The sequence below is a fragment of the Corvus hawaiiensis genome, chromosome Z (assembly GCF_020740725.1).
Source record: "Corvus hawaiiensis isolate bCorHaw1 chromosome Z, bCorHaw1.pri.cur, whole genome shotgun sequence".
Lineage (NCBI taxonomy): Eukaryota > Metazoa > Chordata > Aves > Passeriformes > Corvidae > Corvus > Corvus hawaiiensis.
In genome coordinates this window covers 43,577,716-43,602,662 of record NC_063255.1, presented here as the reverse complement: position 1 = coordinate 43,602,662, position 24,947 = coordinate 43,577,716, and the positions used below count along the sequence as shown (strand labels likewise).

General features: G+C 37.7%; 1 protein-coding gene across 2 annotated transcripts in view; it reads left to right on the top strand.

Annotated features, from left to right (window-relative positions):
- FBN2 (fibrillin 2) overlaps positions 1-24,947 on the top strand; it is a 118,415-nt gene that overhangs the window by 70,691 nt on the left and 22,777 nt on the right. For both annotated transcript variants that reach the window (XM_048292563.1, XM_048292562.1), the window contains 21 exons: positions 1,422-1,547; positions 3,366-3,494; positions 4,650-4,775; positions 5,458-5,583; positions 6,688-6,810; positions 6,930-7,055; positions 7,649-7,774; positions 8,763-8,885; positions 10,010-10,132; positions 11,685-11,810; positions 13,939-14,061; positions 14,281-14,403; positions 14,671-14,832; positions 15,819-15,887; positions 16,525-16,650; positions 17,372-17,497; positions 18,018-18,170; positions 22,276-22,344; positions 22,889-23,014; positions 23,780-23,905; positions 24,295-24,420. In XM_048292563.1, coding sequence (XP_048148520.1) covers positions 1,422-1,547; positions 3,366-3,494; positions 4,650-4,775; positions 5,458-5,583; positions 6,688-6,810; positions 6,930-7,055; positions 7,649-7,774; positions 8,763-8,885; positions 10,010-10,132; positions 11,685-11,810; positions 13,939-14,061; positions 14,281-14,403; positions 14,671-14,832; positions 15,819-15,887; positions 16,525-16,650; positions 17,372-17,497; positions 18,018-18,170; positions 22,276-22,344; positions 22,889-23,014; positions 23,780-23,905; positions 24,295-24,420 — 2,583 coding nt within the window. The remainder of the gene's footprint in view (positions 1-1,421; positions 1,548-3,365; positions 3,495-4,649; positions 4,776-5,457; positions 5,584-6,687; positions 6,811-6,929; positions 7,056-7,648; positions 7,775-8,762; positions 8,886-10,009; positions 10,133-11,684; positions 11,811-13,938; positions 14,062-14,280; positions 14,404-14,670; positions 14,833-15,818; positions 15,888-16,524; positions 16,651-17,371; positions 17,498-18,017; positions 18,171-22,275; positions 22,345-22,888; positions 23,015-23,779; positions 23,906-24,294; positions 24,421-24,947) is intronic.

Below are 24,947 nucleotides of genomic sequence, written 5' to 3'. Positions count from 1 at the left end.
ATTATAATTATAATTTTATCAACATTTGTTTAGTTAAAAAAGTTAATTAATAATTATTTTATAAATATTGTCTAGGCTGAGATTTTCTGAGGTTTGGCTTCCTGTTTCTGCCTTCATATTTGGACCACTGTTGTGTTCCATTTGCAGGAAAACATAGGAGATTGATGTTTATTTCATCGAAGATGTTTCTCAGTTAAGGACATTTCTTCAGCAAATTATATCACAGAGTGTAGGAAAAATTCATTCAGCTTTGTCCTGTGCAAGATCCTTGTCTTAGTTTGAAGATAGGTGTCTGTTAAGGAAGGCAGGAGTCTCCCTCGGAATGGAAAATGTTACCCTCTTCCCTCTGAATTGTTATAATTTTGAAATTAAGGGGCTTTGGGCAAATATATGGGAAATAGGAATAAGAGTTCTTTACTAATATATGTATAACAAGGCAATAATACAGAAACACTGGCTTAGACAGAGTCAGGATATGACCTGACACCCTGCTGGGCAGGGTGGTGGTAGCAGTCCGATTAAATGGTGGCTGCGGTCCTCTTTGAATTGATAGAAATGGTTCTGTCGAAGCGGTGATCCTGTAGAAAGGTCTGGTCCTCCTCTGAAGGTCCAGTGGTGGTTATGTAGCTCTTGTCCTCTGGGAATCCAGTAGGTAAGGCTGACTGTGGTGTTCAGAATCTCAGATTATATCCTGGCAGGAATGCTTGGTTCCTCCCCCGGGGCGGAGCATCTCACAATGGGATGATGTCATTTTATGAGTCATGCAGTGAGGCTTGGTGGCCCATTAACATAAAAATATCTCCACAGGGAGTTATCAGGGATGTGTCATGGAAGAGATAAAGAACACTGACCCACATGGTTTTAACAGATGGGGATAGAAGACATCCTTTTGATTACATCTTACATTGTAACCTAAGACAATCCCTTAACAGTTTATGTCAGCCAGCATTGAGGAGAGGTGAAACATTTCACTTGATATTCTACAGAAGGAAAAATAACATTTTGAAAACTGAGCTCCAGCTACAACTCTGGCAGTCTCAATTTAAAAATCAAACCAAATCAACCAGGTAATAGTTGCATGTTTTACAAGCTGGCTCAGGAATACCAGGAAAATTGATTTTATCACAAAGCGAGCAATACAAGTACCAGAATTTCAGCTCAGAGAATATCACTGAATTTCTTTGACTGCCGATAAACATAAACTTTTAGTGACTGGTTTGGGTATTGTGAAGCAAAGAAAGCACAAATAGTCCAAAAGGCAGGGAAACATCTCCCTTCCAATCAAATCCCCAGGGATGCCCCTTCTAACCCAAACCCTGCCTTTTATGCTCAGTAAAATTGGTAAAAACAAACAGGAAATTCCCATTAATTCCATATATCCTTGTGCTTAAGAATGTTCTTTTCTTTGTTTTTATTAATAGATATCAATGAATGCAAAGTGTTCCCTGGCATGTGCATGAATGGTAAATGTAGAAACACAATTGGAAGTTTCAAATGCAGATGTAACAGTGGGTTCACTTTAGATATGGAGGAAAGAAACTGTACAGGTGAGTAAGTCTTGCATTTTCCACAGCTTTCCCGAGAATCATGGAATAGTCCTGGTTGAAAGGAACCTGAAAAGACCAGCTCTTTCAACCAGTTGTGAGGAAAGGGAGCCCAGATGAGATTATCTAGCACCCTGTCCATCTTGGAAACATCCGGTGATGGGGACTCCGCCACATCCCTGGGGCTTTTTAGAGGGACCTGCTCTCGTGGCGTAGCTTGGTGATCTGGAAACTTAATGCCATTCATTTCCTTCATTAATCTTTGGACAGAATGGCCAATTGTCTCAAGTTTCCCTTTCAGAAACTGCTTATTTAATACATGCAACACTTTTCTCTTTTTATAATTGGTGTCTGAGATGCTCAGGTCATGCTATATCAGTACAACCTGAAAAATCAATAAGGATCATGAGCGAAGCCAAGTTTAATGTTCTAACACAGAGATTATCTTAATTTACATTCCTTACTCTCTTGGTCATTGTATTACCAAATGACTTAGAGACTGCAAGTTAATTTTCTTTAAGATTTGATGGCTGAGGACACATAAAGACACCTCTGCAATTCTGAGACCAGTGCAACATTAACTCAAGAAGATACAGACACGTGCTTTTAATTTAGAAGTTTAGGATTTTGTTCTTTACTGTCTGGAAAATCTGAAGATAAGCTTGGCAGTTCTTTGGCTGTGAGAATTTGGATGCCTGCATTGTGGGTGGCTCTGTGCTGAAAATGAAGGAGGTTTTGTTACAACATACAGGCGTCCGTGAGTGTGTCTGCGTAATAACTATGAAGTGTGGGTGGTAAGGCATGTTCACTGAGGTTGGTCTGGATGCTAATGTTGCCCTAGCTGGTGATTTCCATGTTTTTACAGTGATTGCATTGATGGAAAATGCATTTAACAAATTTTATTTCTAAGCTAACAAGAATAGGTCAGAAAACTCCCTGGAAAAGCTTTTTTTTTTCTTTTGTTCCGTGGTGATGAAATTATTCCACTGAGCAGCCGTAGAGAAACAGGTTTTTTTTAAATAGATGACTTTTTTGCTTGTTTTAAATTAGTGGAAAAGTGTTTATAATGCTTGTAGGAGCCCAGATGCTCAGTAATGCCCCTGATCTGCCACGTGGGTCTGGCACCTCCACACATCTGTGAGGACTGAACTGTCATCATCCAGCAGAAACCTGTCCATGGGCAGTGACACAAAGTCCTCTCCTGCAGCACTGACCTGTTTCACTGGATCATATCCACATTAAAATTTCTCTTTAGATTTCTGACTCACTACCAGTGTGATTTAAAAAGAGCTCCTCTGTCTTTTTTGCTATAGTTTTCCACAGTAAGTTTCATTCAAACTTAACTAACAAGACAACCAATGAACTGTAAATTTGGTTTTTATAGGAACTAATTCCTAATGGAAAGGGTGTATGTAAGCTTATAATGCTATGACTGGATAAGTATCTTCATAATAATCAAATGATAATCAATGGCACTGTAGTCGTGGAGTCAGTTGATACCTCTGTGACAATGACATCTTGTAATTTCTTACACTTAATTATTTCCTTAAGAATCTAACCTTAAATTACACTTAATAGAGGCGGACTTCTTGCACAGTTTATTGGGACCTGAGAGCTCTGAAGACACAACCTTACGAATCTTTCATGGACTGTTTCACATAATCAGATTTTTCTATAAGTAATTTGTTTTTGTCTTTGATTTGCATACTGTATATGATTTCTGTAGACTTGATTTATAGTAGCCAAGTGTTCATTTCTGTGAAAAGCAGGATAACCTTAAACCCAGTTTGATTTTTCTACCTCTCCACTGCTATGAAACAGACATTGATGAGTGCAGGATCTCCCCAGACTTGTGTGGAAGTGGTGCTTGTGTCAACACTCCTGGCAGCTTTGAGTGTGAGTGCTTTGCTGGCTACGAAAGTGGATTTATGATGATGAAGAACTGCATGGGTAAGTGTTGCCAGGGTGCCCTGGAGACTCCATTTGCTGTGCAAAGCCTGGCTGTTCTCTGAACTGTACAAACTCTGCCACACTGACACTTCAGATGTGTCATTATTGTGACTTCATGAGCACATGAGTCAGACATGCAGTTTATAGGACAGATAACTGAATTAAGTCTATAGCCTTGCTTGTTCTTTATGCTAATTACTTATACCCTTAAGAGACGCTTATTCTGTACAGTTGTTTTAGAATAGCAGCAACTCTTCACACAATTCATTTAAAAACTGCTGATGGGGTACCCAAATATATGGTAAAGCTAGGAATAGAAATCTGAAGTTTCAAAAGCAGTGTCATTCCCTTTTCATTGATTCTTCTAGGACTCAAGAAATTCTCACAGCATTTTCTGGAAAAAAATTACATCTCTTTAACCTATTTAAAGTTGTAAGAATAGATCTGGAGACACCAAAAGTTACTGGTCACCTTAAAAAATATTGACTTAGACTCCTGTCACCTTTGCTTGTTTTCCTGCAAATTGTGATACTTCTAGACTTTCCTCGGAGTCCAAAAGTGTAAGTGCATCCTCCACCTTGAACATCTTTTGGGCACATTTCTCTCCATCCTCACCAGCAGTGTTAGCTGGTTTTATCAGGTTTGTGAGTCAAATGTTCAGTTTGCCTTTATAAGCTGTGACAAGAGTGTTTTACACCCACACCATGGCATACACAGGGATTGCCAAACTGAGGAGCCATTCAGGTAAAAACTGACACACAAACATCCCCGTAACTGCATCCATAGAGAACAATTTCAGTGCATACATAAACAGGTGTCTGGTTGCATTAAGAATCATTAAAAAAACCAGAAAATAATCATACATTTTCATAAAGGGCAACATCCAAACAGTTGCTGCCTTTGCTTGTGTCTTGTGTCTCACTGAATACCTAATTATAAATAATGAATTTCTGGTTTTCTTGAGAGGAAAAATATCCATCTTTAGAGTTAATAATAATTTACAGCTTTTTGTTTTCCCTGTTGTGCAGCATGAGGAAAGGAGCAACACCATGAAACAATCCTTTTGTTTCGTCACTTGTAGATGCTGGGAATTGCTTTTTTCTTCGTTGCCTCTTAGTAATGATTTTATATTTGCACATCATGGTTTCTTTGCAGATATAGACGAGTGTGAACGCAACCCTCTGCTGTGCAGAGGTGGCACCTGTGTGAACACTGAGGGGAGTTTTCGGTGTGACTGTCCCCTGGGGCATGAGCTGTCACCATCACAGGAGGAATGCTTAGGTGAGTTTCAATAATCTTCAGCTTGGAGAATGGTTATTTCTGCTGTGAAAACGTCCAGTCCCTGGCAAGGGTGGGTCCCAGGAATCTCTTAAACAAATAAATGTTCCTCCTTTACATGAGTATTTTCAAATCAAAATCTGAAATCCTGTAAAATCCTCAGTAATGCTGTTGATTCCAAAGAAGAATGTTTTAGTAGGCCTCTTAGGGGTTATTTAGCAACTCAAAGGACTGTACCACTCATGGGAGCAGCTTTAATCAGTCACAAAAAAGTGTTGTCCCTCGATGAAATGCATCTCTCCTTTTAGCACATAATTCACCAAAATTATGAAAAAAAAAGAAAAAAAAAAAAAAAAGAAAAAAAAAAAGGCCAAAAAAGAAGCGTATTATCTCTTTGGCTTATTTTCTTGATGGAAAATAGCAGACTTGGTAATTAATGCCCACAGCAGAGGCTGTAACTAATGCTCAGAGATGTGAATCAGGGAAGATCAATCTTTGGACAGTGGTTTAAATGTGCTGTGCAGAACTCCATTCCTTGAACTGGAACATGCCAAGAACAAGAAAGAAATTGAACGAACCTGAAAGCCACCAACTTGCAGTATTACCTCTCACTCTCCTTGGAATTTGAGCTGTCAGAACTGTTAAATATTCTGACTTGCAACTGATATGAATGATTCTTCCCCAGATGTAAATGAGTGCTCGCTGAGTGACAGTCTCTGCAGAAACGGCAAGTGTGTGAACATGGTTGGGACATACCAGTGCTTCTGTGACTCTGGGTACCAGCCCACTCCTGACAGGCAAGGATGCACAGGCAAGTGTTGTGCACCTGCACGTGTGACTTTGTGCTTCAGCTCCATTGTTCCGTCTGTCCTTGTTTTTATTTAATTTCATACCTTCCTTTTGAAAATAGTCAGGGCTGTCTTCTCATCTGCTATGAGGGTTATCATGAACTATTGTGGACTCAGAAATACAAAGAAGGTGTAAAAAGATGGTTGCTATACTGAACTCTGCAGAACACTTTGTGAGGAATTATTCTTACTGTACTACTCCATTAAAATCAGAGGCTTGAGCTAACAACCAGAAAATACTGCTAGATTTCTTGATCAAGCAAGAAAAGCCCCATGCACTGATGGTTTCTCTTTCACTTTTTCTCCTTATCATATGCATGTCTTAAATACTTCACTATAATAATACTGAATTATGTAGTTGCCAGCATATCAACCCGTTGCAAAGGAGAACAGCAGTACTGAGAGGGTTTTTTATTTGCTTGTTACGGTTCTTTATAAAAAAAATATTAATTTGTTCTACATTTCAAACTTGAAGTTTCTCAAGGTTCCTTTTCCTTTCCTTTCCTTTCCTTTCCTTTCCTTTCCTTTCCTTTCCTTTCCTTTCCTTTCCTTTCCCTTTCCCTTTCCCTTTCCCTTTCCCTTTCCCTTTCCCTTTCCCTTTCCCTTTCCCTTTCCCTTTCCCTTTCCCTTCCCCTTCCCCTTCCCCTTCCCCTTCCCCTTCCCCTTCCCCTTCCCCTTCCCCTTCCCCTTCCCCTTCCCCTTCCCCTTCCCCTTCCCCTTCCCCTTCCCCTTCCCCTTCCCCTTCCCCTTCCCCTTCCCCTTCCCCTTCCCCTTCCCCTTCCCCTTCCCCTTCCCCTTCCCCTTCCCCTTCCTGTTTTTTTTGTGCTTTTTTCCACACCCCTAGCAACACACAGGAAGAAAATCGACATTTAACATAGCCACTTGCTCCCACAGAGGAACAAGCAGTTGAAAGAGGGAAAAATGAACAAAATGTGAATCAGAGACAGTAGAATGAGAATAAAAATTCAAAATGGAACCACTCATAAACTGTTTCATGTAAAATGTAAAGAGAATATGGTTTATTTCTTATAAAAGTAGACTTACTGCTACCAGTATTGCTTCCCCAGATATTGATGAGTGTATGATAATGAATGGAGGCTGTGACACCCACTGCACTAACTCAGAAGGCAGCTATGAGTGCAGCTGCAGTGATGGCTATGCTCTGATGCCAGATGTCAGGACATGTGCAGGTAGGTTTTTATACCTTAAAAGCTCCAGCATCCTATCTTTCAGCCAGAATCAATGTGGTGTGCTAGCTCATCTGTGCCAGAGTGACAGAATTATCTGTTTGGGTTTTTTTTCCCCTCAGATATTGATGAATGTGAAAACAATCCAGATATCTGTGATGGTGGGCAGTGTACGAATATCCCAGGGGAATATCGCTGTCTCTGTTACGATGGATTTATGGTTTCTATAGACATGAAGACTTGTGTTGGTGAGTAGCCATGTGCAACAAACTTGGTGCAAGTCTAAAAATCGGGCAGCTTGTGTTTCAAGATGTTCTTTCTGCTGAGTCCTTGAAAGTGGGTATTGAAATTATGTACGTTATAAAAAGAAATAACCTGTATGCCTTGTTGGTAAGTCCTTAAAAATGAACCAGATCACACAGTTAAAAAAATATTCGGGGTGATTTTACTATAATGGAACACATGTATTGAGAAAGGATTAGTTGAGGGGTCCAGAAAGGGGCACTTCAAAAATTGTTCTTTGGAGGAAAATTGTTATGATCAAAAATATGTTTTAAGGAAATTATTTTAAGTGATCCTTGCAAGAAAAAATTTACTTCATAGTCCCTTAAATAGCATTCAAAAAAATGTGAAAACAACTAATATTTGTTTTAACACAAAATAGTGGTATTTGGACTGCATTTATCCTTACTTGTTTTAGGGAATTTGCAGAGTGGAACAGCTGAAATATATTATGATGAAGAAAAATAAATGCCTCATGTAGTAGATATTTTCACCTGAAATAAAGTGTTCCAAAATGACAGAAATGTCCAACTAATAATTAATTCATATTCACCTATAGATGTGAATGAATGTGATTTGAATTCCAACATCTGCATGTTTGGGGAGTGTGAAAACACCAAGGGCTCCTTCATTTGTCACTGTCAAGTCGGGTATTCAGTCAAGAAAGGAACCACAGGGTGCACAGGTAAAGCAGATTTCCAGTGAGTGTGTCACATATATTGGTTGGCTTCCAGGTAAAAAAAATACACAAGTGTTCACACACAAGAGAGAGATTGGTGTCTGTATATATTTATATATATATATGAGTGTTTCACATATGCTAGCACATGCCAGACTTTTAAATGGACTGTTCCTTCACCAGTATCAATTCTGAAGGCCCCTTACATAACTGATGTTAAAGGTTTTATCAGTACAGGTTGTGTGAACACCCGTGTTACAGAACGTGGCTTGGGGAGGCAGGGCTGCAGTTGTGTTGGAAGTATTTTATCAGTGCTCATTTGTCATATGTACCTGGAGGATGAACTCACCTCTCGACTCAAGCTGCAGGAAATGACCATGAGGTCTAAGGAAAGAACAAGAGGGAAAAAAAGTAAACAAAAAAAGTGAACAACCTGTGCCAACAATTTTTAAAGATCTGTAGTCACTCATAGTCACTCTACAAGTTCCTGTGATAGTTAAGCAGTACTTTGTCTTCTGCAAGGTGGGTTCACTGCTCTCAAGAATCTAGCCTCATCCAGAATTAGTCTTGTGGGAACATTGACAGAATTTCTCCTACAATTTGGTGTTTAGGAATTTGTTCTATAACTACTATAACCCTGCACATACAATTTTTTTCATAACTAGAAGGTGCCTGTGCACCCAAAGACCTCATCCCAGTTTTAGACATAAAAAGATCAGCATATTTCGTATTTCTGGAAAAATATAGTTAATTGCAAGCTGAAAACCACTTGCAGGAAAGCAGACTGTCATGTTTACAAACAAAGAGCAAAAATAAAATGCAGTTTTCACTCCTTTTTAGTAATACAGAATACAAAATAACTTGCTTGAATTATTCTGTGCTTTTAAACATTAGTTTTTTAAAGGACTGCAAACCTTCACAGTGGAAATATGTGAAAGGAACAGAATTTTTAATATTCAGATGTAAATACTGATAGTCTGTTTTGTGCTTGCAGATGTGAATGAGTGTGAAACTGGAGCTCACAACTGTGACATGCATGCCTCATGTGTCAATGTGCCAGGAAGTTTTAAATGCAGTTGCAGAGAAGGTTGGGCTGGAAATGGCATTAAGTGTATTGGTAAGTATATGGAAAATAAAGCTTTTTTCTCTCTCCCCTCCCACCTTTTTCTTTTCTGAAAGCATGTAATGTGACTGTGTGATTAGTCCATTAGAAACAAAGAATTATTCTTTTGTCTGCTGTACCCTGTGGTTAGATGGGTATGAAAGATTCTTATGTTCCACAGGTTTGTATTTTGAAGAAAAAAAATCTCTTTTCTATCTCAGAAACTTGACTGTATAACATTTAATGAATTAACTGCATATTTTACAAAGTCGAAATACAACTGCTACTAGAATGTGCAAAAAAAAAAAAATTGATTGTGTTTTATGATTTACTGTCAGTAAGATATTTCCATAACTTCAGACATTTTTTAGTAGATGTCCTGTAGTATATCTAGTTTATAGACCCCTGATATAAAGCAGGTTGGATTGGAGGAGTGGGAAACATGTAACTGCTTTTGCTGGGCTGCTAGAGTTGCATATGTCCCCTTGCCTTCATGCTTTACTTTGGTGAGTGAAAGATTGTAATACTTGCTTTTTTGTTTTCAGAACATTTTGGGATTTATGGAAGAGGAGCATCATTTAACGATTAGGCTTTGTTGATGTAATGTGCTAAAGAAAATCACTGTAGTATGAGATTTCTTGTTTCTTCTTCATTTTTTTTTATTTTTCTTCCTTTTTTATTTTTCTTTTTTTATTATTTTTTGCCCACATTGACATTCAAGTGAATAGCTGGCATCAACTCTCATGCAGTTGCATTGTTTTCACTTTCTTCTACTATTTGAGGAGACTTTGTAAATAAGTGACAGGTTTTTACCTCACTGGTTTCTTTGGTTCCAATTTTATTGTAGCTATTTTTGAATTCAAGCTCTTTAACAGGATATTAACATCCAAATAACAAGTCAGTTGAATTCCATCTGTTGCTCAGAAATATTTTGCCCAGTCCCATGCGTTTCAATTCAAAGGAAGAAGTATTAAAATGGAGTCACTATAGATTAACCCTGTATCATCTAGCAACAAATTTGTGTCTTTATGGAGACATAAACCATGTTTGCAGTTGTGCTGATTAGCTTGGCAGTTAATTGCCAGCCAGGTGTACTAATTGCTGTGCTGCTGCCTGCACTTTCTGACCCCGATGTGCAGATCTTGATGAGTGCTCTAATGGGACCCAGCGGTGCAGCGCCAACGCTCAGTGTGTGAACAGCCCGGGCTCCTACCACTGTGCCTGTGCAGAGGGATTCACTGGAGATGGCTTTACCTGCTCTGGTAAGGAGTTTTGTGGAACCTGACTTGTCCCAGGTTGTTCTTCTCCTGTACGGAACCTTTGTGAATTAGACCTAAGCCCAAAGTGCGAGACAATAAAAATGTGAAAGTGTCATTAAAGATCAAGATTCTTCCTGTCTGCATAAGAAATGCTGACAAAGGAACCTGATTATTCTTTTGACTTGTGTGCCAGTTGGACCCACTGGGTCCATTTGTTGGGTGAAGTTCCTGTCTGCTGCTTCTTCCTCCTCCTCATCTTCATGGCATTTATTTTGAACATGAATGTCCTGCTTTAAGCAGCCCCTCTAATCAAGAATACTGAATACCAGCTCTGTTATACTTCCTCTCTCTGTCATCATCTATTTTCCCCTCAGTCTATTAGTAGAACAGGATGTGATCATTAACACAGGACTTCTTAAAAAGAAAAACAAACCTGCAGTTAAAAACCACTGCTGTGATATCTGTGTTTAAATTTGTAGGTGAGTGGTCACTCTTAAGAATGGACACTGTTATTCACACAGTGAGTGACTCAACATAAACTGGCACTTATTATATAAAGTGTAAAGATTTAATATTAAATATTAATTATAATACTATGTCTTGGGCTGCTCTGGTCTTTATCTCCACAGAGTGGAGATGCAACATTTTCTCTGTTGTTGACTTTTCACATCTTGTATTTAGTCAGCATATTTAAAGGTTTGAAGGAATGCATCCTAACGATAGTAAAATACTTAGAAAACTACTGTGAGTGCATTCATAATTGGCTAGCTAGCTAATTATAAATAAAAATTAATTTACATCTTAGAGAGAAGGTTTTCTGATTAGCAGTGTAAAGTTTTTTATTTGGCAATAAGGACCTTCAAATATGACTTGTTTGTGTATTTCAAGTTTTTGGTTCATGAGCACAAAGTTTTATCCCTATATTGTACTAAGTATGGACTAATAAAAAGAAGAAGGCACATAAAAATTTCTTTGGACAGTCATAAGCATACCTGACGAAATTATGACTTCTTATGATGACTGCAATGATGAATGCCGTCTGTCATTCTCTTTCTTTATAGCTCTTTTGGAGAGTACTACAAGAATTCCTACTGTGCAAGCAGTACTTGTAATGTTCATCATCCTCAAAGACTATTTTCTAAAATGAATATGATAATAATTTTCTGTGTATGATTCACTTAGGAAAATTTGCCTTTTGTATGTTTTTTATGTCAAAATAGCATAGCAATATATACCAGGAGGCAAAGTTTTGTCTTTTTAAGCAAGGTATTTAACTTATTTGTCAAGGTTAGTAGTATTGAATCTTAAATCTTGCATAATTATAAAAATATATCATCTGTTAATGAAAAACAAGGAGTAAGGAATCGTGGCAAGGTGAAAAGAATAATTTTGGAAATTGTGTTTGGTTTTCTGCATTCTTTCAATTTACTTCAGTGTATGTTTTGTTTTATAACTTCAGTGCTCAACAGCACTATTTCTTTGAACATCAGGATATCTTTATGTGCTTTTGCTAGTGAAACCTGCAGTTTCAGAGTGGTTTTCCTGTCTTCCACAGATGTTGATGAATGTGCAGAGAATGTCAACCTGTGTGAAAATGGGCAGTGCCTGAATGCCCCCGGTGCCTTTCGCTGTGAGTGTGAGATGGGGTTCGCTCCTGCCTCTGACAGCAAGTCCTGCCAAGGTGAGCTGCTGCTCCCTCAGTTTTGTTCTCTGAGTTAGGGTTGGCTGCTCTGAAGCAAAGAACAAGGAACAGAACCTCAAGCTGGAAGCAGAGAAATCACCACATGTTTCACATATAAGAAATTTCTTCAATGTGAATTATGTTGAAGGTTGCTTTCATCTTTTTATGAAGTTTTCCTGGCCTTCATCCATAAATCACAGAGTAGAGGTTTGCCTCAGCAATTTTGCTTTTTTTTTTTAAATTCCTTTTTTTCACTGTTGGATAGTGTGTAGAAAATCCTGTGTTATCTTTCTGGTCCAGTTCAGCTTCTATTCCCCATTGTGTTCTTATAGTTTTTGTTTTTGTTGTTTGATATGACTGTACAGTAGATAAAAACATTTTAGCTGGATCCCCAAAACTTTTAAACTTACTTCAAATTTGATGGTGGAAACCACGTAACATCTTACAAAATTAAAATTCTTGGTGAGATATGAAAAACGAGTTTCAAAATGTAATCTGTAATATTCAGTCCAGAGCATGGCATGTTCTAACATTCAGGTGTACATGTATGAATCAGACTTCAGAACAATTCAGGTGCTTCTGAGGAATTACCTGTGCCACTGTGTAGTCAGATTTGTTAATCATTACCAGCTACTGTCAGTCATCTTTACTGAATTTCTTGGTGCAGCTCAGTTGTATTACAGTGATGCCAATGGTCTCGAAAAAAATCCTCTAATAGGTCCAATCTATTCCAGCCAACCAATGTTCTGAAAAACAATGTAATTCTAATTTTTGGGTCAGTGTGTTACCAATAGTTGAAAGATTTTGGAGAAATGCTTGATATATTACTGTGATTCCAGCAGAGATCTGAAAGAATTCCATTGATTAAACTGTGCTGTTGGAGAACTAGAATATCTGGGTGCTGAATACTTAAAAGAAGTTATCCTTTCTTTCTTTCATTTTGAAGTTGATATATTATTTGTCCTATGACAGGGGGAGTCCTTGTCTGATTTCTACAATCAAGGGGCAAAATCCAAAGTCTTGATTTAATTGTGCATTAAAGTGCATTAATTGTAATACAAATCATTAATCCACTTTCCTCAGAAGTCCATTGAGATGTCAGAACCTTAGCTTCTCAATGACCCAATTTGGAGGTCATTCCATGGCTGTACTCCAGGGTATTTATAAATTTTAATTCCCAGATTAAATTGACTCAGGACTTTTGGATGTTAAGCATTCGTTTTCCATAAAAAAAATGTGTCTCTCAAATTGCCCTCAGAAGTTAACCTTTCTCATATGTTCTCAACCTCTGGTTGAGACAATCCGGCCAGGTTGAAAGTAGATATTTTATTGCTGTAATAATTTTAATACCACTCTTGCACATCTTGTGCAAAATTAGTTCATCAGTAGAGCACTGTACTCAGAATTTCAAATTAAAATTTGGCTGTGCTTTGTAAAATGATATTAATGCTTTCCACTTCCCTGTCTCTGCTAAAAATAATTCACTGGTACATGCCAGAATTGCATTTGCCTTTTCCACAGCTGCTTTATTCTGGCAACGTAAAAAGTCTTGCTGTCTGATAGTACATGGAGGGATTTTTTTCCACTCTTATCCTACTTAACTTCAGCTCAGAAGTCTTTTACAGTTTGTGCCTAAAACCATAGCTTTGCAGTCTGTGCTGTCAGTGTTCAACACTTTTCTACACCATAGCTGACAAAATCATCCAATTTTCTGTCAGTGTCTTTCAACTTGATTTCATCTTCAATTTAGATGAGCATGTAGGCATTTTAGCTCATCTGTCTGTAGTTACTACATAATTATTTTAATATGGGCTTGAGAAAATCACAGATAATTCTTACTTCCTGTATTCCTATTTTTCCTGTATTCTTCCTCCAAGGAGATGTGACTGTTGATGCCTACACCCTCTCTTTCTTTGTATTACACTTTCTTTACAAATACAAATTCACAAATAAAAAGTCTGTGTAGTATTCTACATGTCCTCAGAAATGTTAGTTTTTAAAATATATTGCATGTGTCTCCTTTTGCTTTTAGCAGTATGACACGTAATGATAATAACAGCAATAATAATAGCATTAATAATAATATAGTAATGCTTTTTAACTTTCTCTTCTTAATATATTTCTTCAGACACCGATGAATGCTCCTTCCAGAATATTTGTGTGTTTGGCACCTGCAATAATCTCCCAGGAATGTTTCGCTGTATCTGTGATGATGGCTATGAACTAGATAGAACTGGGGGAAACTGCACAGGTAAATCATTGCTTTTCAGAAAAATGTCAGATAAAAGGGTGGCTTCTTACATATGCAGATGGACAAAGTTTATTCTTAGCTCTTTGGTGAATTATTTGTAAAACTTCAGTTTCAACTAAAATTCACTTGCATTTGAAATTTTCTTGCTCTGTTGTCTTAGAAAGTAAAATTGTTGTTTTTCCAGTGCGCAGATTTATGCATGTAGCTTCCCTATTTTAGATATCGATGAATGTGCCGATCCCATTAATTGTGTTAATGGTCTTTGTGTAAACACTCCTGGAAGATACGAGTGCAATTGTCCTCCAGACTTCCAGCTTAATCCTACTGGAGTGGGTTGTGTGGGTAAGTAAAAGCTTCCTGAAGTATCACTTTAGAAGTCACTGCTTTTATGCAAATAAGGATAGAAATAATAGTTCCACAATGCTGCATCTCCTTTTATATAGTTTTTAGTGTTGTCTCTCTCGACATCAGTAGCTATTAATGTTCTTGAAGTGCCAATGACTTTGAGAGCACAATTTTACTGAATTCCTCCTCCTAGGTAAGGAATTACCTGCTGTTCTTTCCCTGGATGATTGTGTGCAGCTGTAATCACATGTGCTTTTTACATAGATAACCGTGTGGGCAGTTGCTACCTGAAGTATGGACCGAGAGGGGATGGGGGCCTGTCCTGCAACACTGAGATTGGGGTTGGAGTCAGTCGTTCCTCATGCTGCTGCTCGTTGGGAAAGGCCTGGGGGAACCCCTGTGAGACCTGTCCCCCTGTAAACAGCAGTAAGGAAATGTTCTCGTGTTCTTGTGGTGCTGTCTTACTTTGGAAGGGATGGAAAAAGTATTTATAGACTTTTACTGTATTGTTGTACTTTTGTCATGCAGGACAATTTCCCTGCCACTGTTGGAGGGACAGAGGTGCAGAGGTGTGGAGCTGAGCATCACAGGCCTGACCTTTAGTCTTCTGTGACAGACTTGGTTCTCACAGTAGTAAATCAGTGCTAACTTTAGAAGGCACTTGCCACTGCACCAGGTGATACTTTAGGTAGTTTTGGGTGCTTCATTTTGCTCTTACTGTTCTCCCATTAAAAAAAAAAAAAAAAAAAATTAAGAAATTTTCAGATGAGAATGGAATAGAATGCATACATCTGCTGGGCATTTTTGCTCAGCAGCTCCAGGCTGGTAGGGAAATAAATTAATTATGCTTAGAACGCAAATCATGGCTTTAATTTGGAGAGCTTCATTATTCTCCAAAGAAGAGCACTGATAACTGTTGTGTATTTGTGTCTAAGTCACTCCTGCGTACTTTCAGAACTGTTACCTAATGACAGTTACCAGCTTTGTAGAGCTTTGAAGTTCTTTAATGAATAATGCAACACAAATGTCAAGTGTGTTGTTCTTTACAGCCTCATAATAGTGGGAATTCCAAGTTTAACATCTTTATCAGTGGCATACTGACATATTAAAGAACTAATCAAAACAGAAAATATAGGCCTCTGTAAGGACACAGTATGGAAAAATCACTATTGTTCCTGCCTTCAGAGTATCTGAGATGATGGTAATAAAAGAAAGCAGAACTCCTGATCTTACATTGTTTTTCTGTTAATCTAATGTACTTGATTTATTTAGTGTGAATAGTCAAAAAAGCAGAGGCCAAATGACTGTAGGGAAGAACACTTATTTAAAACACCAGTGACATTTTATGATTCTGTTGTCATAATTTTATTTTTATGAGACTGATAGGGTGTCTCTTGTTAACTTTACTTTAGCTGAATACAACACTCTCTGTCCAGGAGGAGAAGGATTCAGACCAAATCCCATCACTATTATTTTAGAAGGTGAGTTTCTCATAAATGACTGTGATGGCTGGTAATAATAATAATAATAAAAGGGTCATCTTTGAAGAGGAACTGCATTTCTCGGAAATCATTATAGTTAGTGCAAAGCAAAAACCACTGTTAATGTGAATTGGAAAACAACATGAAAAGGCACACAGCAAAAGAATATTGAAGAAGTCCAGCACCCTTTCAGTAGGAAAACAATCTCGTACATACCTTTTGTGTGCTTCCTTACTTATACTGGATTTCAAAATTATAAGCTATTTATGAAAATTATAGCTCATCAGCAGAAGATGCAAGTGTCAGGAATTATTCATCAGATAAAGCAGCTCTGGTTCCAATAAATGGGCAGAGATGAGGAATTAGATGCCAAATTCCTGTAAACAGGAATGGAAGATGGGCTTAACAAGCTGAAACTGCTCCTTAGGGGGTGTTTGAATGGAAGAGAATGAGCATCTTATCCACGCATTCCTGGAGAGCAATTTAGAAGCAAAAAAACCTCAAAAAAGCACACATGACAGTTCAAAGCTACTAGCTGGCAAAATTTCAGGGTAGTACTTAAATTCTCTGCTTTGTTTTCATTCTGGAATGAAAATATGGTGACTTGTTTTTTTCGTTTCCTTTCCTCTGTTTTCAGACATTGATGAATGTCAGGAGCTGCCAGGTCTCTGCCAAGGTGGAAATTGCATCAACACTTTTGGCAGCTTCCAGTGTGAATGCCCAAAAGGCTACTACCTCAGTGAAGAGACAAGAATCTGTGAAGGTTGAGTCCCTTGAAGCCTCCTTCTCTGTTACAGTGCAGTTATTATGAAAACCATTAATTCTTAGCCTTAAATCCATAAGTGGGCACCCCACCCTTACCTAGAGTTTTCCCTGAAATCATTATCTCTGGCACCAGTGATATGATTAGCACAAAGCTTGAAAGGCAACACTGGGATATAATAATGTTTTTCTACATGTTAGACCTCAGCTGTGTGTATTCAGTTAACTAAGGGATTATTAATAATTTCTGTCTTCAACACCTTGTATCCCCTGCAAGTTTTACTATGCTCCCTGCATGTTGAGTGTGAGAGTAGCAGCTGAATTTATTCAGTGTTTGAAGTAAAGTTCATATTGGTTTTCCTTTTGTGTTTGAGATTTTTCACAACTGTTAGAATCAAAATTGTAAATTGACCCAAAAACTAAAAAGTGACTAACCCTGCCATGAGAAGAAGGTGTGAATATCTTCTGTGAAGTTGAATTGCTCCTATTTCAGTGGCAAGTTCAAGAACTTCGAGATTTTTTGGTGTGTATTGTCTTGCAGTTAAAAGAACTAAGGCTAGACTTAGAAGTTAAAATCAGAGCTGTGTTTTCCAAGCTAGTCTTTAAATGAAGTATTTTGGTACCTTAGTGTGGTTTATTATGGTTGTATTTCTCTGAAACATTTGCTTGGACGTGGACCTCTTCTCCCTTGTTAATTGTAATGGTTTTTTCTTGGTCTCTAGATATTGATGAGTGTGTTGCACACCCTGGTGTCTGTGGTCCTGGCACCTGCTACAACACCTTGGGGAACTACACCTGCATTTGCCCACCTGAATATATGCAGGTGAACGGAGGACACAACTGCATGGGTATGCAAAATTTCATCTTTGCTACAATTGCATGAATATCAGACTGTCTGAGGGCCAGACCCTGTGCTTTGTATTTATTTTGACTATTTTTAGCTCCCAGTTGTGTCATGTTGTCAGGAAAGAGAGCCCAATGATTGGCATGCAGCATTCAAGGGCTCTTACTCCCTAACAGGGCTCACTGTTCACTGGTTTATTTTCACTGGTCCTTTCCAAACGGTGGGGCTTACCATGCAAATGGCTCTCATAAGTATCTACACTGTGTTTATGATTTTTTAGGAGTTTGCCTTTTCCCCCCATGCGTCTTTAAAGGAAAACAGAAAATATGTCACATAAGTCTGAAACAAAGACTGTAATCAATCCTTAAATTATTTTTAAATACCTGTGTTTATGTTGCATTCAGAAAACAGAGTTAATTAATCATTGTCTGGGTTGGTAGGGGGTTGGTATTTACATAATATCATAATTATCATAATGTTGGTAGTGTTGGTTACTTCATAAGTGGTTCTTTTCTCACATCCAGACATGAGGAAAAGCTTTTGCTACAGAAGCTATAATGGAACCTCCTGTGAGAATGAACTGCCCTTCAATGTGACCAAAAGGATGTGCTGCTGCACATACAATATTGGGAAAGCCTGGAACAAACCTTGTGAGCCGTGTCCAACTCCAGGAATGGGTAAAGCCTTCTGTGGTCCCATTTTGTTACTTCCTTTCCTAATCTGCTGCTTTGACTAGTAACTAAAGTTAACATTTCATCCCGAAAGAAGTTTGAGCAATAGTACTGGTGTTGAAGATGCTGGCTGACCAGAGATACCCTCCTGTCTAGTCTGTCTTTCAGGATAATTAATTTAGGAGAGTGTAATTTAGTTCTTGGTAGTTGGAGACACATTTATCCTGATAGTCCTAGTCTGTCAGAACATCCAGACTGGGTTTCATTACTGACTGTAGGAAGCCTTTCTAGATTTTTCAGCTCTGTCTCACATCTGAGCATGGTCTGCATGTGAAAGCGTGGTTGCTTTCACATTACCTCTATTGAAGGTGACTGAACTTGCAAAAGCCCAGTAAGGAGGGCATTGCAATGGGAAGTAAAAAATTCTCTTCTGTAAATGGAGGTGAAAATAATAAAGGACAGTTCATTTTCAGTCAGTCTTTATGGAATTAATTTCCTGGAATAAAATACCCTTGAAAGCTCAAACCAGAAAAATCATTGGTGAAAGAATCACCAACTTGGAAGGAAACCTGATATTCATTGAAAGATTCTTTACATTTGAAAAAAAGAGCAAAGATGCCTAGATAAAACTAAAAAACTCAGGTGTTTTGTACAAACACAATTTATTATTTAATTCACTTGCCCCAAGTTTACTGGTTTAGTGTCACTAAAACTATGCCTCTGGTGCTGTGATTTTAAAATCATTTGTGATTGTATTACATCCATTCCAAGTAGTTTATCCTGGTGACATGAGGTAAACAACAGGAAATATAAGAAATATTTTTACCTCACAGTAAAGAGGAGGAAAATGGGACCGAAAGGAATAGAAACCAGCCTGCTCCTTCTCATTCTCCTTCTCAAATGGGAGGATGAAGGAATGCTCCTAGCAGTCGGAAATGGGAGATAGAACAATGTTGAGAGAGGAAATACATGTTTGCTACCACAGAGAGCTCATGAAATTCTTTCTCATAGTAATTTACCTAAATGTCATAAAATTGTCATCATGGTGACAACATGATGAGAAAAATACAGCAAACTGCTCGCAGGGATTCATGTAATTAATGTTCTTGTCTAGAAGAAATAATTAATTTTTTAAATTGGTGGCACTGACATTCTCAAAAACTTCTGCAGCTTTTAGAGATTTGTTAAAACCAAAACTGCTTGGTATTGTCCAAGCAGTTATGGGGTTTAAATATATCCTGAAATATCTCAGTCTTGCCTTGTTAGCTCTTCTAAATGACTTCACTGTGTTTGCAGGCATGCTTAGACCTTTTTCACCATGAAAAGGGATTGTGTGAGGGATCAAACACAACTTCCAAGTGTAAATGGTTGAACAGCTGCACTTACGTTCTGTTATCTGGGTGGGGACTACACATCACAGACAGGGCTTGGGAGACACTGACCTTAACCACACCACCAGACTGAGCCCAGAAGCTCATTAAGAGCATTGTTCTGCTCTAATGAGGATTGTAAGTGAACTTCACAGGCCAATACATTTGCATTTTTTTTTTCCTTGGTGACCAGAGCTCTTTCTTCCTTCTATATTTATGCTTTGCAATCAGTCTCTGTTTGATGACTTTAAGTAGTAAAGACTGTTTTGTTTGGATTTACAAGTTGTACAGGTCATAACCGTTAGCATACAGACTTTAAACAGAAATAATAGTTTTTCTTTGTTTGTTTTTTTACCCAAAGAAATGTAGAAAGCTGCTTCACTGCTAAGAGGTAACCAAGAATTTACAAAACTCTTTCATGGTTTGATAATTCCAGGAGTGGCTGATTTCCATTTTTTTTTCCTGTTATGTGACAGATCTTTTTGTCCTAAAAAATAGTAGTGATAAAAAATAGTGATAAGTAAGTGGGGTTTTGAAATATTTTTAAAGTCACTCAGGCAAAGCCAAGCTTCCAGAAGGCAAATCTCTGGCATGTTTTTGTGTGGATATTTTGGCACTGTGTATAAATGCATTATCATACAATCCTTACCTAATTAATATGCTCTTCTTCTGCACAGTAAAAACTGGGGAAAAAAAAGAAGAGTGAAAAACTGAATTCAGTGAAATGCATGAAACATGGAGGTAGCATAACATAGAATGAAAGAAGGCCTTCAATCCTTGGAGGCTTTCTTCATCCTCCCAGACCTGATGTGTTTTATCATGGGAGTAGGTGATCACTGCCCACTAGGACTGGGTAGTGAGCACCAGGCTCTGTTTTTGTTTGATATATTTACTGGCAGGTTTACTGACAGCAGTAAATGGCATAAATGTCCTTGCAGAAAAGAACTAGTTGCTAACTCTCAAATTTTACTTAGTAATATATAAAATATATTAGCGTAATAAATTATTCTACTAACATGTATTAAAGATAGATCTATGAAAGAGCAGAAGATTGCTGGATGGTAAAGCACTGTGGCAGGCACCTCTGTGTGCAAGAATAATCTGGGTGAGCATTAAGCAGCCATTAAACAGTAGGACAGAAGAAAGGAGATAATGCTGATGTTCAGACATCCTCCTTGGCTTAGAGAAATTACTAAGAATGTCTAAATGTGGGAAAAATATTTTGCCAAATACCATTCTGAGCAATGATCAGCTAATTTTGCTAAAAATAAGGATGTTTGGTGTGAAAGAAGCATTCAATTTGTAATGGTCATTACACTTTACAGAATCATAAGCTGCTGAGGAGCTGCCATTAAAATGTAGATGATCAAGAAACTCAAACCACAGCCATTAAAGACATAAACTACCATTGCTCTACATTAAAGATCATTAGTTGCAGGAATACAGAAGGGTCTCCTTGTTTTTCTCTTTTTGGTGCTAGAATGATTTGTCAGGATTTCAGGTTTAGAGACTCACCAAAGACAGGCTCCATACTCTGCCTCCTGTTGGATAAAGAGGTGTCCTGTAGGTCCTCAGCAGCACCAGCACTGGGCCAAGCACTCATGGACATCTCCGGATATTCAGCTTCCAGAAACCCTCTGAATTTTATGTCAACCTAATGTTTTTGTAAATTTCACTCACTTTTTTGAAGCGTATTTTACCGTGGCCTAATGCCCTGAATGTACCAATACCTGCCACACACCTCGAAATGCTTCCTAGGCAGTAGTTTGGAAACTGAATATTGAAAAATACCTTTTTCTGGATAATTTGAGTGTTGTTACGATCTCAGAAGGTGGTGAATAGCAGCTGCATGGTTATTGTTTGCAAACTGTTCATTCAAACTGGTTCTTCACACTGGAATTACTTCTTTCCCCTCAATCAGGTACAAATTCCTCCGGTAGTATAGTACAATTTTGACAGTTTACAATTGTAGTCCCTTCATTTTTTTATATTTTTACCTAGAAAAAAAATCATTACTGTAAATGTGTAATAACTTCTTGTCTGGAGAGCACTGTTCTGCCACTAACATCTCATCTGCAAAAATTAATAGAATCCATGCAAGAAATTTTTCTCTGTATGTTGCAAACCCACTCAATTTCAAGCACCTTGCCTAGAAAACCATGACCTAATTTATTTTATGCCTCACACCAAGCATTTCCCATTATCTAGGTGAAAAAAGAGGATATAGAAGGAACAAATTAAAAAATGCGGCGTTTTTAGAGCATCTCTTTTTAAAGCAGTGTCCATTCTGCTCAGTAGTTCAGTGGAGCTAATCTGCAGTAATCTCCACAGAAAATAACATAGATAGTAATGTCAGAGAAGCTTAGGTACTGATAAATTATATTTATTTCTCATATTTGAAAATGCTGCTGTAGATTCTCCCTACAGATGCCTAGAAAACATGAATAAAACTTAAGGGGTTATATTAAAAAAACCAAACCAAAACCTAACTGAATGGCTGCTGTCTCGAGTCAGACATTTACTCATATGGCAAAGTCTGCAAAGATTTGAGGAAAATATGAATTACTATTTGAATTTGCATTAGTTTACTGGCAGTCTGAATTTTCAATACAAATTGTAGAAAAGGCAGTTGGTCTCCTGAATGGATTTGGCTTAAAACAACTCTTGAGTAGGTGAGAAGACTGCAAGTAATTCTTGGGAGATTTATACATTCCCTGAAAATACATTGTTCTCTGCTCTAGTTGAGTTCAAGAACCTATGTGGGAATATTCCTGGCTTCACTTTTGACATCCATACTGGAAAAGCTGTTGGTAAGTTTCACCAGTCTTATTTTAACCAAAAATTGTTTTGCACGTCTTTGTGTCTGCATAATGTTAACCAGGATAAACATTTTGTATACTAAAGATGTTAAATTTCATTTTGGAGTTACAGTGGTAACATAAATTGAGACCAATTTTTATGTAAAATATTTCTGTTGTTTGTTGGTTTTTAGTTTTTTTAAATTTCTACGTTTTGTTATGGCATTTTGGTCGCCTGCCATCCTAGTTCATGATTTTGAGTTTTAATCAGTAAGATAAAAGGTTTTGCTTTCAAAAATATTGTGGGACTTCTCTGCACATTTGTAACAGTTTTGCATCTTGTCCAATATATAGTACAGCTCTGTTTTGATCACTTCCTGAACCTCATGTGCCATTTTCTGTCATAATGGGCATATGTTTGAATTTATAACCTGTGTGTAATTTCTGTAGATCAAGCACGTCTGAAATCAGTTTTAAACCCAGCAAAAATGAAAATCCTTGCAGTGTATAAATACATGATGAACTGTACTTAAAGTAGCTCTTCTCTCCATTTCAGACATTGATGAATGTAAGGAAATCCCAGGAATCTGTGCCAATGGAGTTTGCATCAATCAGATTGGCAGCTTCCGCTGTGAATGTCCTACTGGATTCAGCTACAATGACCTGCTCTTGGTCTGTGAAGGTGATTTGAAATTGTTATTTTCTCCTTAGCCCCCTTAAGCTTATCCTAAAGGGAAGTGGAACATTTAATTCATGTCATTTTCAAAATCTAAGAAACAGACTGTGAGCTTTTGTAGGGCTTGAGGTTATAAATCAGTTTTAAGTCCTTGTCTTTAATACAGATGCACATGCACTTAATAAATAATTGTCTTCTGTTGATCTTCTAAATAGGTATCAGTGAAATGCTATTGTTTTATTTTATTTTAGGGAGAAAATTTAAATCTTGTTCTTATAACTTCTCAAAGAAAAGTTTCCTGAATTTGTTTTCCAGCTTGTGTCCTTCCTGCTACAGTTTTAGAGGCAGAGATACTCATAGAAGCTAATAAAGTTTTGTGTGTCATGAAGTCAGTAGGAGTTCTGTCATTTGTATGAGGCTTTTGTGCTAACATGTGCAGCCTAAAAAGTTGCAAACTGTGCCACTTATTTTTTCAGTTCAAAGCCAAAGAGAACAGTTTTTTTAATACAAAAATTTATTTGGGCAGTTGTCTAAAATTGTTAAGTGACTTCGATATGTGGTAAGTTGGATTCATGGGATGCTCCTTCATCCAAAAGGTGGCATGGCTGAAATTGTGTTGATTTTGCTTTTTGTGTGCATTCTAGCACATGAGGCTGAGGTCAGGCTGTCCGTGGTTTGTGCAGGACTGAAATTTCCTCCTGCACATACAGAAAACACAGTGTAAATCTGAGGCAGGAGTGGTTTCTGATGACTGAACTCTTGGTGTTTCAGATATTGACGAGTGCAGCAATGGGGACAACCTCTGCCAGAGAAATGCTGACTGTATCAACAGCCCTGGTAGCTATCGCTGTGAATGTGCTGCTGGCTTTAAACTGTCACCCAATGGTGCCTGCGTTGGTAAGAAATGACGTGGCTTTTCTCTCCTGTTTGTACCTCGCCAGTGGTATGCGTGTGTTTCTCTCAGCATCCTTTATTTTCTGTTACCTTGTGCATTCTGCTGTTCTGCTTTATAGCCACATTTCTCAGTGAAAGGAAAGAAAAGACAGGGTGATGTTTTTAAAGAACATTCTTTAGGTATCAGCCAAATCCTGACGGTAGTTTTAACTTCAAGGTGTGTAGGAAAGCACTTTCTGTAAAATGAAGTTTTGTTATGATTCAGATTTACTTATAGATAATATTGAATCTGGTTTTAATAATAATAACAGATTCTAAAAACATCATTGTGTAAAACGAGGAAATAATGGAGGTCAATAATGTGCACCATCTGTTTTGTGTTTTTGTTATAGATCGCAATGAATGTCTGGAAATTCCTAATGTTTGCAGTCATGGTTTGTGTGTGGACATGCAGGGGAGCTACCAGTGCGTATGTCACAATGGCTTCAAGGCATCTCAAGATCAGACTATGTGCATGGGTAGGGAGAGAAAATACTTCTGTGTGTGGTTTGTTTGGCTGTGGGGTCTTTGTAGGGGGGAGAAAATGAGTCTAATTTTTTCAATAGGTTATATTGACATTAAAAAAATGATTCATACACTTCTGGGTTTTTTTGTGAATAAAGTCTGTGAAGTTGTCCTCAGAGGGAGCAAAAAACAAATTAGTTTGAGAAAAAAAAACTCAGAACAAAGCTGTGTGTTCAGAGATAGCTCCATTTTACTGAAGAAACATTTCCCCAAAAATTCATCTTTGTGGTTTATTTGACAGAGAATTTTATAGGATGTATCACAGAGTGATAGAGCTTGGAGCTAAAAAGACACATTTTTCAATTGTTTAAATCCCTTGAGTTCATGTGTCATTTAAAAAACAGAATCCCCCTTTTAATGTGAATTTGTGCTAATTTCATGTGAAAATGATGACATGACAGAGACGATACAAGAAATAAGATTGAACAATAAGAGTGTTTTCCTTGTTCTTTTAGTTCATAATCACTTCTACAGGGTTTTA